General features: G+C 34.8%; 1 protein-coding gene across 3 annotated transcripts in view; it reads left to right on the top strand.

Moving 5' to 3' along the window:
• Polq (DNA polymerase theta) overlaps positions 1–13,006 on the top strand; it is a 102,744-nt gene that overhangs the window by 51,416 nt on the left and 38,322 nt on the right. For all 3 annotated transcript variants that reach the window (XM_077794744.1, XM_077794741.1, XM_077794735.1), the window contains 3 exons: positions 3,595–3,788; positions 4,667–4,791; positions 6,637–6,880. In XM_077794744.1, coding sequence (XP_077650870.1) covers positions 3,595–3,788; positions 4,667–4,791; positions 6,637–6,880 — 563 coding nt within the window. The remainder of the gene's footprint in view (positions 1–3,594; positions 3,789–4,666; positions 4,792–6,636; positions 6,881–13,006) is intronic.

Genomic DNA, 13,006 nt, shown 5'->3' with positions numbered 1-13,006 from the left:
TTTTATATGTTGCTAGGTTTGGTATTATTTTGTTGAGAATTGTTGTATCTGTATTCGTAGGATATCTGGTCTGAGTTCTCATTCTCATGATGTCTTTGGGTGGTTTGAAGATAATACTAGCTTCATAGAATGAGTTAGGGTGTTCCCTCCCTTCTGATATTTTTGAGAAGAAATCACCAAGGATTGCATTCTTATTTAAAATGTTTGTTAGATCACCAGTCAAGCCATTTGGGCTTGAGCTTTTCTTTGGAATAAATTTTTTGATGATAAATTCAACATCTTTACTTGTTATAGGTCTATACAGATTTTTTTTTTCTTGAGCCAATTTTGGTAGTTTGTGTATTTCCAGAAAATTTTCCATTTCATCTATGTTATCCAATTTGTTGGCTGTGAATTGTTCACAGAGATCTTTTATAATTCTGTTTATTTCTGTAAGATCAGTGACAGTTCTATTTCCCTTCCTCTTTTCTTTTGGTATTATTATTGTCACACCTGTTACAACTCTAAGTATTACAAACCTAACAGTGCATTTGCAATTTATATCATTATATATCTTTAAAGAAGCTGACAGAAATATATACTTACAGAGTTTGTTATGTTAACATTCCTATTTACTGTTTCTTTTGATTTATTTCTATGCATTTGAGTTATCATCTTTTGTCATTTCCTTAGTTCAATGCAGCTTTGCTTCCTCCTGCCTCCTTTATTTTATTATTATTATTTTTTTAATAGAGAGAGTGAGAGCGAGAGAGAATTTTTTTTAATATTTATTTTTTAGTTTTCGGCGGGCACAACATCTTTGTTTGTATGTGGTGCTGAGGATCGAACCTGGGCTGCATGCATGCCAGGCCAGCGCGCTACCGCTTGAGCCACATCCCCAGCCCCCTACTGCCTCCTTTAAACTGTTATTGTCAAATAGATTGTACCCATGTACCTAATATGGTCCATCATCTTTATTTTTCTCTCACCACCTTTCTCTAGGTTTGGTAATACTTCTATTCTCTACTTCTTTGAGATCATATAGTTGCTTTTAAAAATCAATCAAGAGGAGAAAAAGGAATTATGCACTTTAATAATCTTTTTTTTTTTGGAACACACAGTTATCTTTATTGGCTATCTTTGCTTTTAGAGTGGAATTGAAATACTGTTTGGAGTTACCTTCCTTCAACCTGAAGAGCTTTCTTTAGCATTTAAGAAAAGAATGCTAGTAAAATTTTCTATTTTTGTTTATCTAAGAATATCTATTATGTCTTCAGTTTTGAAAGACAGTTTTCTGAAAGTTAACACCAAAAAAACTCAAATAACCCTATCAATAAATAGGCTAAGGAACTGAATAGACACTTCTCAGAATATGATATACAATCAATCAACAAATATATGAAAAAATGTTCAATATCTCTAGTAATTTCTCTAATTTGAGAAATGCAAATCAAAACTACTCTCTCAGAATGGCAGTTATCAAGAATATAAACAACTATAAGTGTTGGTGAGGATATGGGGAAAAAGTCACATTCTTACATTGCTGGTGGTACTGCAAATTAGTGCAACCATTTTGGAAAGCAGTATGGAGATTCCTTAGAAAACTTGGAATGGAACCACCATTTGACCCAGCTATCCCTCTCCTAGGTCTATACCCAAAGGACTTAAAAACAGCATACTACAGGGACATAGCCACATCAATGTTTATAGCAACACAATTCACAATACCTAATTTTTGGAACCAACCTAGATGCCCTTCAATAGATGAATGGATAAAGAAACTGTGGTATAGATATACAATGGAGTATTACTCACCATTAAAAGAGAATAGAATTATGGCATTTGCAGGTAAATGGATGAAGGCAGAGAATATCATGCTAAACGAAATAGGCCAATCCCCCAAACCAAAGGCCAATGTTTTCTCTAATATGTGGCTGCTGATCCACAATGGGAGGGGGCAGGGGAAGAATGGAGGAACTTTGGATTGGATAGAGGGGTGTGAGGGTAGGGGAAGGGGCATGGGGGTAGGAAAGATGGTAGATTGAGAAAGTCATCATTATCCTAGTTACATGTATAATTGCACAAATGGTGTGACTCTACATCGTGTACAACCAGAGAAATGAAAGTTGTGCTCCATTTGTGTACAATGAATTGAAGTGCATTCTGCTGTCATGTATAACTAATTAGAACAAATAAAAAAGAGAAAGTTTTCCTTTATATAAAATTCATGGTTGATAGGATTTGTTTTCTTTCAACAGTATAACTGTGTCCTCTCATTGTCCAGAAGTTAGCTTTTAATCTTATTAGGTGTCCATTGTATATGATGACTGACATTGTTTTCCTTGCCACTTTCAAGATTTTATCTTTTAGTTTTTAACATTTTGACTGTGATACATCTTGGATGGATCTCTGCATTGGAGTTCACTGAATTTCTTAGATATGCACATTAATAGTTTTCATGAAATTTAGTATGTTTTTAGCCATAATTTCTTCAGATTTTTTTTTCTGTTCCTTTCTATCTCCTTCTAGTTTCATTATGCATGTGTTGGCAAACTTAAAGTTTACCGTATTTCTCCAGTGTTCTTCCCTCTTTCAGATTGCATAATCTCTACCAATCTATCTTCACGTTTGCTGATTCTTATGTCACTTGGGTATATGGTCAAGCTCTCTATTCATTTTAGTTATTGTATTTTTTAACTCCAGAATTTCCATTTGACCCTTATTTTATTTTATTCTTTTAAATATTTATTTTTTTAGTTGTAGTTGGACACAATACCTTTATTTTATTTATTTATTTTTATGTGGTGCTGAGGATTGAACCCAGGGCCTTGCATGTGCTAGGCAAGCACTCTACCACTGAGCTACAACTCCACCCCCTTGACCCTTATTTTAATAACGTTCTCTTTATGCATGCTTTCTACTGATGAGCCAGTGCCATCATGCAGTCTTACTTCTGTAAGTATGGCTTTCTTTTGTTCTTTGACCATACTTATTGCATCTGCTTTGAAATCTTTGCTTATCCTATCATCTGGACTCTCTCATAGGTATTTCTTTTGCCTTGCTTCCCCCCCCTGTGTTTGGGACACACTTTTCTCTTTCTCTCATGTGTTATAGTTTTTTGTTGAATCCTGGACATTTTAGATAAAATATCAACTCTGAATATTGATTTCTCCTTCTTTTATCTCTTCTTTCTGTTTTACTCATTCTTTCATGGTAATTACACAGAATACTTAAGACTGTACCTAGTATATGGTATTGTGATTAAATGTGATATAAGATTAAAGTTGTAGGATCTATAAAATCCAGTTTGTATGCATACTGGTGTCTTTCTTTTGTCCCAGCAGTGAGTTGTTCATGAGTAAAGGTTGTTTCCATTTAAATGAGGTATATCACACATTTTTATAAGTCCTGAGGCCTTTGTCTTTATTATGAAATTTGTCTTTATGGATTTATAATTTTGTTCCTTTTGTAATGCAGTAGTGTTTTTTTCCCCCAGTGCTGACTATTGGACCCAAGATTTTGCACATGGTAGGCTAGTGCTCTGCCACTGTGGCACATCCCCAGCCCTCTGTAATGCACTAGTTTTAGCTAATGCCTGATATTTCTTCCCTTTAGGTGACACCTATGTTTGAAGATTGGACTACTATTGATTGGTATCGATTTTTTTGTTTATGGGAAAAGTTGCCAACTTCTATGAAAAGGGTGGCAGAGCTAGTAGGAGTTGAAGAAGGATTCTTGGCTCGCTGTGTGAAAGGCAAAGTTGAAGCCAGAACTGAAAAACAGCATCGGCAAATGGCCATCCACAAAAGGTAAACATAGTTGCCTGAACTCAGTGTGCTTCACCCAGTGTCTGGCTTACAGCCAACGTCCATTTGTTGTGGTAACTTTAATTGTCAACAAAATAAAAATTTTTGCTAACTATAGTAAAATTTTCAGTTTCTTTTGTTTACTGAATTTATAAATACTTTAGTTTCTTCTTGCACCTTATACCTTAGCAACCACTACATATGAAGCTCTTTTAGAATGTCTGATTTCCCTTCCTTAAAGAAGATATGAATTAGAACTGTCAATTTACTGTGGATTTACTTGGAATTATGCTTTGGGCACCCTTAGAAGTAATTCATTACAAGTAGGAAGAGATAATTAAAAGACTTAGGTAGGGAAATTTTAGTCTTTTAGCTTCTTTGAAATATAATACAATTATTTTTCTTTTATTATATTATTTACAACACATTCAAGTGTAAATTTTATAAGGATTTATATACTTGAATTACTTGTCATTGTTGCTTTTAAAATCAAAACCAGATTTTATAATCAGATTGTCATTTTATTGAAATGTGATTAGATAATCATATATCTATGTATTAAGTCTTCTTTTAATTTTTTGTGCCATTGTATTTTTTGAACCAAGTCTTATTCAAAATTAGCAGTATTGAAATATGAAGGACTTTTTTGTAAACTGACATTAGTTCCTTGCTCTGTACTGCTCATACTGATGCATGCCAACACATACTTTGTAAACTTTGATCTGTCTTTGTCCACCAGCCTATTTCCTATTAGAAATCCTCCTGGAGTGTTTAAACCCTCCATTGTCTTTGTGGTTCTTAGTTGCTTTGCAGCACACATTGTACTTTTGTAGTAGATACAAGTGATCTCTTACTTTTTTATTACTTGATTTATTTTTTAGGTTTTTCACCAGTCTTGTGCTACTAGACTTAATCAGTGAAATTCCTTTAAAGGAAATAAATCAGAAATATGGATGCAATCGTGGACAAATTCAATCTTTGCAACAGTCAGCTGCTATTTATGCAGGTCAGTTAAAGGGTTTTACATTTATTGAACACTGGATTTATTGAAGACTGTGGTTGGTAAGATTCCTTTTGTTCAAATTCCATTTTATCATAAGTCTCTCTAATAGTGGTATAATTTTGTGTAGTTCCTGTTATCATCAGAAAATCTAAAACTATGGCTTCTCTGGCCTCAGCATCCTGTAGAGAACTGCTACGAAGCTGAGTGGGCTTTATTCCCCCTCTGTTCCTTAGAAACCTGATGACTGTTCCTCTTCTTTCTGTTTTGTTTGTTTGTTTTTGGTACTAGGGATTGAATTCAGGGGCACTCAACCACTGAGCCACATCCCCAGCCCTATTTTATATTTTATGTAGAGACAGGGTCTCATTAAGTTGCTCAGTGCTTCACTGTTGCTGAGGCTGTGTTTGAACTTGCAGTCCTCCTGCCTCAGCCTCACGAGCTGCTGGGATTACAGGTGTGCTCCCATGCACCTGGCCTGTTTGTTTGTATTTTTAGTTTCCTTCCTTCCTTCCTTTCTGCCTTCCTTCCTTTTTTTTTTTTTCCCCTGTTGAAAGAAGAAATAGAAGTGAAGTTATCATGGTCTCCCTTTTCTCAAAGTACTGATTAACACATATTGTTGAAAATGAGAATGTCAAACAGAAAGCATTTCCTGGACTCTTGTCTGACTGTTTAAATCATTATCTCTTCTTTTCTTGTTTATTTCCATATTTTTTATTGGTACATTATGGTTGTACTTAACAGTGGAATTTGTTGTTAAATATTCATACATGCACACAATATAGCAATATAATTGTTAAATATCATCCCCTAGTATTTCCTCTTTCCCTCCCCAATATTTCCTCTTCTTTTAGGAAGTATTGGTGTGCCTTAATATATGAAACCCATGTTCTCTGAGCTAGACAAACAAGGAATTCTGGGTCTGATTTTATCAGGGGACCTTCTTTCTTAGGAAGGAAACCCCGGGCTACTAGAAGATGTATATATTTACATGAGCAGGAGGTTTCATTGTGATTGAAGGTGTGTGTATATGAAGGAGTGCTGAGGGGAAGATGGAGACAGTGGGTGGTGAGGAGGGAGGGACTCTAACTCACTGGCATCAAAGATCTAAGATTGCCTTTAGGATTAATGTTCTCATAGGGAGGTGACTCAATGGCATGACACTTGGCTGCTCTGACCACTTTATTTCAATTGGGTTTAGCTGTTTAAATGGCAACCTGAAATTTTACTCTTTCTAGTTCTTGTAGCATTTGAATATTTAAATAAGCTGTCTTCCTCTAGGTGGAAAGAGTCCCTCACTTGTATTTTAGAGTTCTCTCTTCCTTAAGTAATTTAGGAAGAAGCTGGATGCATAGGTGCATGCCTTTAATCTCCACTGCTCTGGAGACTGAGGCAGGAGATCACAAGTTTGAGGCCAGCCTTAGCAACTTAGAGACTGGCTCAAAAAAAGGGCTGATGTAGTGCAGTGGTAACCCTGGGCTCAATTTCTAGTACTGCCAAAAAAGGAAAAAGAAAAGTAAGGCAGAGGGGAATGGACTACTGGGAAGGCTTTTTGTTTGTTTTGTGTTTATGTGCTCTGCCTCAGTTTTCAAATGTTAAATTTAGAATCAAGAATTAATGAGAGACAATTATTATATTTAGCACATTTAGTGTTCATTTTTCTAGGTCCTTAATATATGTCTGTTCTCCATTAATTTATCCCTTGGGCCTTGTGAAATCTTACAATTCTGCGGGAAACAAACAAAACCAAAGAAGTACATGTGAAGAAATGGAGAATTTGTGTATAAGGAGCTTTTTATTATTCTGTTTTTATCAGTGCATTATCAACTTAACACTTATTCTATCACTTAGGGATGATAACAGTATTTTCCAACCGTCTGGGCTGGTACAACATGGAACTACTACTTTCCCAGTTTCAGAAACGTCTCACATTCGGCATCCAGAGGGAGCTGTGTGACCTGATTCGAGTATCCTTGCTCAATGCGCAGCGGGCCAGGTTCCTCTATGCTGCTGGCTTTCTTTCTGTGGCAGATCTTGCTAGAGCAGATGTTGCTGAGGTGGAGGTGGCTCTGAAAAATGCTGTGCCTTTCAAAAGGTGAGGAAGCCTCTTTATTTACATAGGGTTATGAAATGATAAGGTTATGAAATGTCATGTCAGATAATGAAATTAAATAATGATAAGTATTAAAATATTTTCCTCTTAATCTCGTGAAATACTTGATAAATGGAAGAATATGTGACTACTTTTTTCTCCTTGAGGATGACTTTTCATTTTGTGTATTTTATAAATATTGCCTGATTGAAAAGCCACTTCTAAAAGGATCATAATTCTCTCCTGAAAAGATTGAATGAAAATATAGTACCAACGCTTTTGTCTTTGATGAATTTTCATTTTCATTACATATCCAGGGCTCATCATATACTTTCTTTGGTCAGGATCACTTTATTTTTTATTTTATTTTATTTTATTTTTTGTGGTGCTGGAGATCGAACCCAGGGCCTTGTGCATGCGAGGCAAGCGTTCTACCAACTGAGCTATATCCCCAGCCCCAGGAGCACTTTAAAATGCATTCTTTGCAGAAATTCTTTGGAAAACTAGTCCTTCAAAACATTTTGTGAGGAGAGGATTCCTTAACACATTTTTTTTTTTTTTTTTTTTTTTTGTGAATGTGGAGTTTAACCAATTCATTGTATGGGCTGGACTCAGCATATAATCAAGGAATAACTTAATTATTTTAACTGTCACTGTTGGAACTCATTCCAATATGAAGAACCGAACACATTCATAACTATTTAGTTACTTTCTGGTACTAAAAGTTTTATTTTCAGGTACCTAAGAATGTGTTCTCAATCAAAGCATTAATCTCTTTTCCAGTTCAGTGTTTCTTTCTTCCCACTCATTTCTGGCCTGATCCAGGGTGTGGAAATTGTAACACATGGGGCGTAGTCTTTTGCTATCCTCTTGGATCTTACAAATCTCCTCCTCTATGTACCCTTTCTTTTTGATAATCTTAAGATTTCAGGTGGGAAGAAGGGAGGTGAGGTAAAGAGGCAGAAAATCTTTGATGGGGGTATTTGTTTCTGTATTGCTGTTAGATAGGATGCTAGCCTGTGCCCATATTATGGTTCTTTCTCTCCTGGGGTATCTTTGTTTTCACTACATCCTCACTAATGAGAGCCCTAATGTGGAAGAAGTTGCAAGCTGTCTGTATCCAAACCAGTGTTATAAGGAGGGCCATGCAACAGTGTAATCAAAGTCAGGTTTATGGGTTTGATGAACATGAGTTCGTTTTGAAAGTGTTTTCCTCCAGAAGGGCCTGTGTCTATCTCAAAGTAAGAATGTCCCTCAGAGTCAATGATCGTTGCAAATACTTGTAGAACTTTAACTGTGATAAGTGTTTTCACATTATTATTTTTATCAGTTCTCTCTGGTTGCAAAGATCATTATATTTTTAGTGGTCTGTTTCAATTTTGTTTTTTCTCCTAAGCTCATATGGTTTTAGTGTGTGATTTTGCAGTGCCTGGGGTTTTTAAGGGATACATAGGGTATCATAGTAGAAATTTTTGGTCTCTCTCTCTCTCTCTTTTTTAATTGGGCATTAGGGTTCTTTGTACATATTTGTGGTTATTTTAGGTAATTTAGTAATTTAAAAAGTTTTAACAATTTTGAAGAAAAATCTTTGGAAAATGCTTTCTACTTTTTTGGGGATGCAGGTTGAGTACCAGGATTGAACTCAGGGCACTTGACCACTGAGTCATCCCCAGCTCTATTTTGTATTTTATTTAGAGATAGGGTCTCACTGAATTTAGCATCTTGCTTTTGCTGAGGCTGGCTTGAATTCATGATCCTCCTACTTCAGCCTCCTGAGCTGCTGGGATTACAGTGCTTTCTACTTTTCAAAACAATATATTTTAACCTTTTCTTAATAACTTTGTCAAATTAGCTAGGTCCTTTGTTATTCTAATATTAATTTTGTTTATTGTACATTAGTGATATATTGCAGAGCTATTAATGTGTAGACTTTTAATCTGTTGTGCATTGTTACTGTGCTCTGTGATTTGTGATTTTGTTTTTCCATCATTTTCCTGAGTGTCAGGCTACCAGCTGATTAGCTGGTATTTCTCATTGCTGTCATTTTCAGCAGTCTACTGAAGTTCAGCAGCTAGGACACAAACACTGAAGGAGTCATTATAGATTAAAGAACTCCAGCTTTTTGTGAGTTCACAAAAAGGATGGAGTGTTTGTTTTAGAATTAGATAGACTTCTTTGGAAAGTCTACCTAGAAAGTGACTTAAAACCAACTTCTAAAAGTGCTAGTCACCTCTGGAGTTTGGGTTTCATAGAACTTTTGGAAATATGTACTGATAGTTCCTGAGGTAAAGAAAATCAGGTATGGAAAAATCTTTACATGGTAACAACATGCCACAAATGATCCATTTTTAAAAAGTTCAACTGAAAAACAGTGTTGTTTGCAAGCACATCACTTCTATATTATAATGAGGTTGTTGTTGCAAAGGTTATACTTCTTCTGAAAGCCTACAACCTGTATTGATCAAAATTAGTGATAGTATTTAGCAGGACAAATTAGTATTATGTGCATCATGTAATACCATGAGGCCATTGTATTGCTTTTTAATTTTTTTTTTTTGGGTGTGGATGATATTATCTTGTTATTCCGTATTCTTTTTTTTTAAAATTTATTTATTTTTTATTTATATATGACAGTGGAATGCATTATAATTCTTATTACACACACAGCATAGTTTTTCATATCTTTGGTTGTATGCTTTTTAATTTTTTTATAAATTAATTCATTTTTAAGATTGACAACATTTATATGTGTCAATTTTGAGTGTGCCCAAGGAGGAATTTATGATGTTCAACATGTTCAACATGATGTTCACATGAAGTTTTGAATAGGTATGTATTGTAGAATGGCTAAGTTGAGACAAAACATAAGTTTTCTGTCTTGAGAACACTTAAAAATCTACTCTCAGTGATTTTTAAAGAATTCAATGCAGTAATATACAATACTCCTAGAATATTTATTACCCAAAATGTTGAGAATGAATTTAATCATAAAGAAACAAACTAAATTGGAATACATTCTCCAAAATAATTGACCAGTCCTTTATAAAGGGAAGGGGCAGGGGTTATAAATGATGGTGGAACGTGATGATCATTATTATCCTAAGTACATGTATGAAGATACGAATTGGTGTGAACATACTTTGTATACAACCAGAGATATGAAAAAAAAAAAAAAGTCTTTGAGTATTTTCCTAAACAAAAAGTCAAGGGCCGTAAATCCTTCTGTGGTAAAGCAACTTTCCAGATTGAGGCAGGGGCCCTCTGTTTGCAGCCAGGAAATGGAAGATTTTTGATCCCCACCTGGTCTTAGGGACTAGATTGCTTGATTGCTGCCTGAAAGATAACAATGTGCAGAAGATTCTAGGAGGTGGGAGAAGCATAATGAGGGTCATGGAGGAGTGTGCCCAAGGAGGAAGCTCAGGGCCAACTTGTCAACTGCAGGGTTGTAGGGTGACAGCCACAGCAGATATTCAGAAATCCTGGAGAAAGGAAGAGAGGCAATGTAGCAGAGGAATTCCTTTTGTGCATTTTGAGTAGCTTTGTTTGTGGAGTGGAACACATTGTTTTCTGGGCTCTCTTTCCCTGCCAACATAGTAGAGTTTTTACCCTATGTTTTTTTCTAGCACTTGCAAGGTTTCTGGTCTAATTGTTAAATATTTGACACTTGACTTTTGTGTAGATTTAAATATAGAGATCTATTTCATTCTTCTACCTGTAGCTATCCAGTTTTCTCAGCATCGTTTGTAAAAATGCTTTCTTTTTTTTTTCCAACAAATATTTTGGCACCTTTTCCAAGAATTACGTGACTGTAAGTGTGTGGGTTTGCCCTGTGTCTTCTATTCTGTTCCATTGGTCTTCCTGCCCTTTTTTTTTTTTCCTAATATGGATTTTTCATTTTATTTATTTTTATGCAGTGCTGAGGATCAAACCCAGGGCCTCACATATGCCAGACAAGCACTCTACCACTGAGCCACAACTCCAGCACCCCTTCCTCCCACTTCCTGCCTCTTGTAATGCCGGTACCATGCTGTTTTTGTTATTATACCTCTTTGTTATAATTTGAGACCAGGTATTGTGATTCCTGCTGCATTGCTCTTCTTGCACAATATTTCTTTGGCTACTCTGGGTGTCTTATTCTTCCAGATGAATTTAAGAACTGTTCTTTCTTATTCTGTTAAGAACATCATTGGTATTTTAATGGGGTTTTATGGCCAATTGAGATCAATCAAAATTTAATTGGAGAACTGATATCTGTATAATGTTGAGTCAACATATCCAAAGATTGGTTGTTTCTTTGCATTTGATTTAGTCCTTGTTTTCCAGGAGGTTTTTTTTTTTTAAGTTTCCCTTGTAGATTTTTGTACATTTCTTGTTAAATTTATTCCTATTTAATATTCATTGTTATTTTAATTGGTGTTTCTCTGATATCGTATACATGATTATTAGTTGAGATTTGAAGGCTACTGATTTTTATGCATGTCTTGTCCTGCTATTTTGTGAATTTCTTTATTGTTTGAGTTACTTTTATCATTGATTCTGTGGGGTTTTCCAGGTATGTTACTATTTTTTTTTTCTATAAGTACAGGTATATTGCTTCTTCCTCACAATTTCTTGTGCTTTTATTTGATTTTTCATGCCGAATTGAATTATTTCTTGCCTAATTGAATTATTTCTGGTTTTTAACTTGAATTAGTTTATCCTGCGATTGACTGTTCTTCTAGTGTAGTTCCTCCCTTTTCTCATTTTCAGTTTTATTTTTCATTTCTTCTTCATGAAATATTTTGTTGAGAATGTTTTGTAGTGCAGGCTTTCTGGTTGTGAATTTTTTTAATATATTTGTTTATCATGGAAGGTTTTTATTTCATTGACAAATCTGAAGCTTAATTTTGCAGGTTATTGTATTCTTGGTTGACATTCATTTTCTTTCGAAGCCTGGGATATATGATTCCAAATCTTAGCTTTGATGGTCTAGCTTGAGAAACCAGCTGAAATTAGAATTAGTTTCCCTCTAAATGTGACTTGTTTTCTTTGGCAGCACTTAGAATTCTGTCCTTAATCTGTATGTTTGGCATTTTCACAATAATTTGCCTTGGTGTGGGTCTATTGTAATTTTGTATATTTGGGGTCCTGCATGCTTCATGTATTTGATTTTTCATTTCATTCTTCAGGTTTAGGAAATTTTCTGGTATTATGCATTTCTTTCTATTGTTTCTCTGAACCTTTGTTTGATCTTTTTTAAATCTTAAGTTTGATCTTTTCCTGTTATCCCATATTTCTTGGAAGTTCTGTTCATGTTCTCCTAACATCTTTTCTCCGTGGTCAATTTTATTTTCAAGATTATATATTTTGCCTTCATTTCTTGAAACTGTGTCTTCTAAGTGGTCTGGTCTGCTTGTGATATTTCCAGTGAATTTTAAATTTTGTTTATTCATTCTTTCACTTCAAAGATTTTTGCTTTTTTTTCTTTCCCAGAATCTCTGTCTTGTTATAGAAGTGATCTTTTTCTTCCTGTATTTTCTGCTTTATATCATCTTTTACCTTGCAGATCAATTTAATTAGGGATACTTTAAACACCTTTTCTGACATTTCTATCACAGTGGTGTCAATAGATTCTGTTTTTTGACATATTTTGGTTTGTTTGGGGTGATTTGTTCCTTGGGTTTTTCATGTTGTTTGGGTGTCTATTGATCTAACAGTTGCTTTAAGGTAGTAGATATCCCTGAAGGTTTCCAGTATCTCATGGTTTATGGGGAGACAGATAATAACCACCAATGTAAACAATTTACAGCATTACACCAAATAGCTCTTGCTATGAAATCTGTAATGTTTATTGTCACAATAATCAGAAATGAAATGATCAGTTATTGCCCATGGCAAAAACAGTAAGTTTACAAATGGTCTACAAATCCAAGTCGTGATCAGAGATAGAACAAAAGTGATATAGGGTGTGATGATTATGAGAGAGGTGGAGAGAAAATAGAAGTAAAAAATTAAAGGAAGAGTGAAGGAGAGAACAATGGAGATTAGCTGTTAGCAGAGGAAAAGAGAGAAAAAAGGTTGAGGGAAACTGATAGGTAAGAGAAAACAATGTATAGAATAAAATAAATAAAAAATACAAAAATGAAATAA

This window comes from Urocitellus parryii, chromosome 2 (genome assembly GCF_045843805.1).
Source record: "Urocitellus parryii isolate mUroPar1 chromosome 2, mUroPar1.hap1, whole genome shotgun sequence".
Lineage (NCBI taxonomy): Eukaryota > Metazoa > Chordata > Mammalia > Rodentia > Sciuridae > Urocitellus > Urocitellus parryii.
The sequence above is the reverse complement of the archived record's forward strand: the minus strand, read 5'-3'. Positions and strand labels throughout refer to the sequence as shown.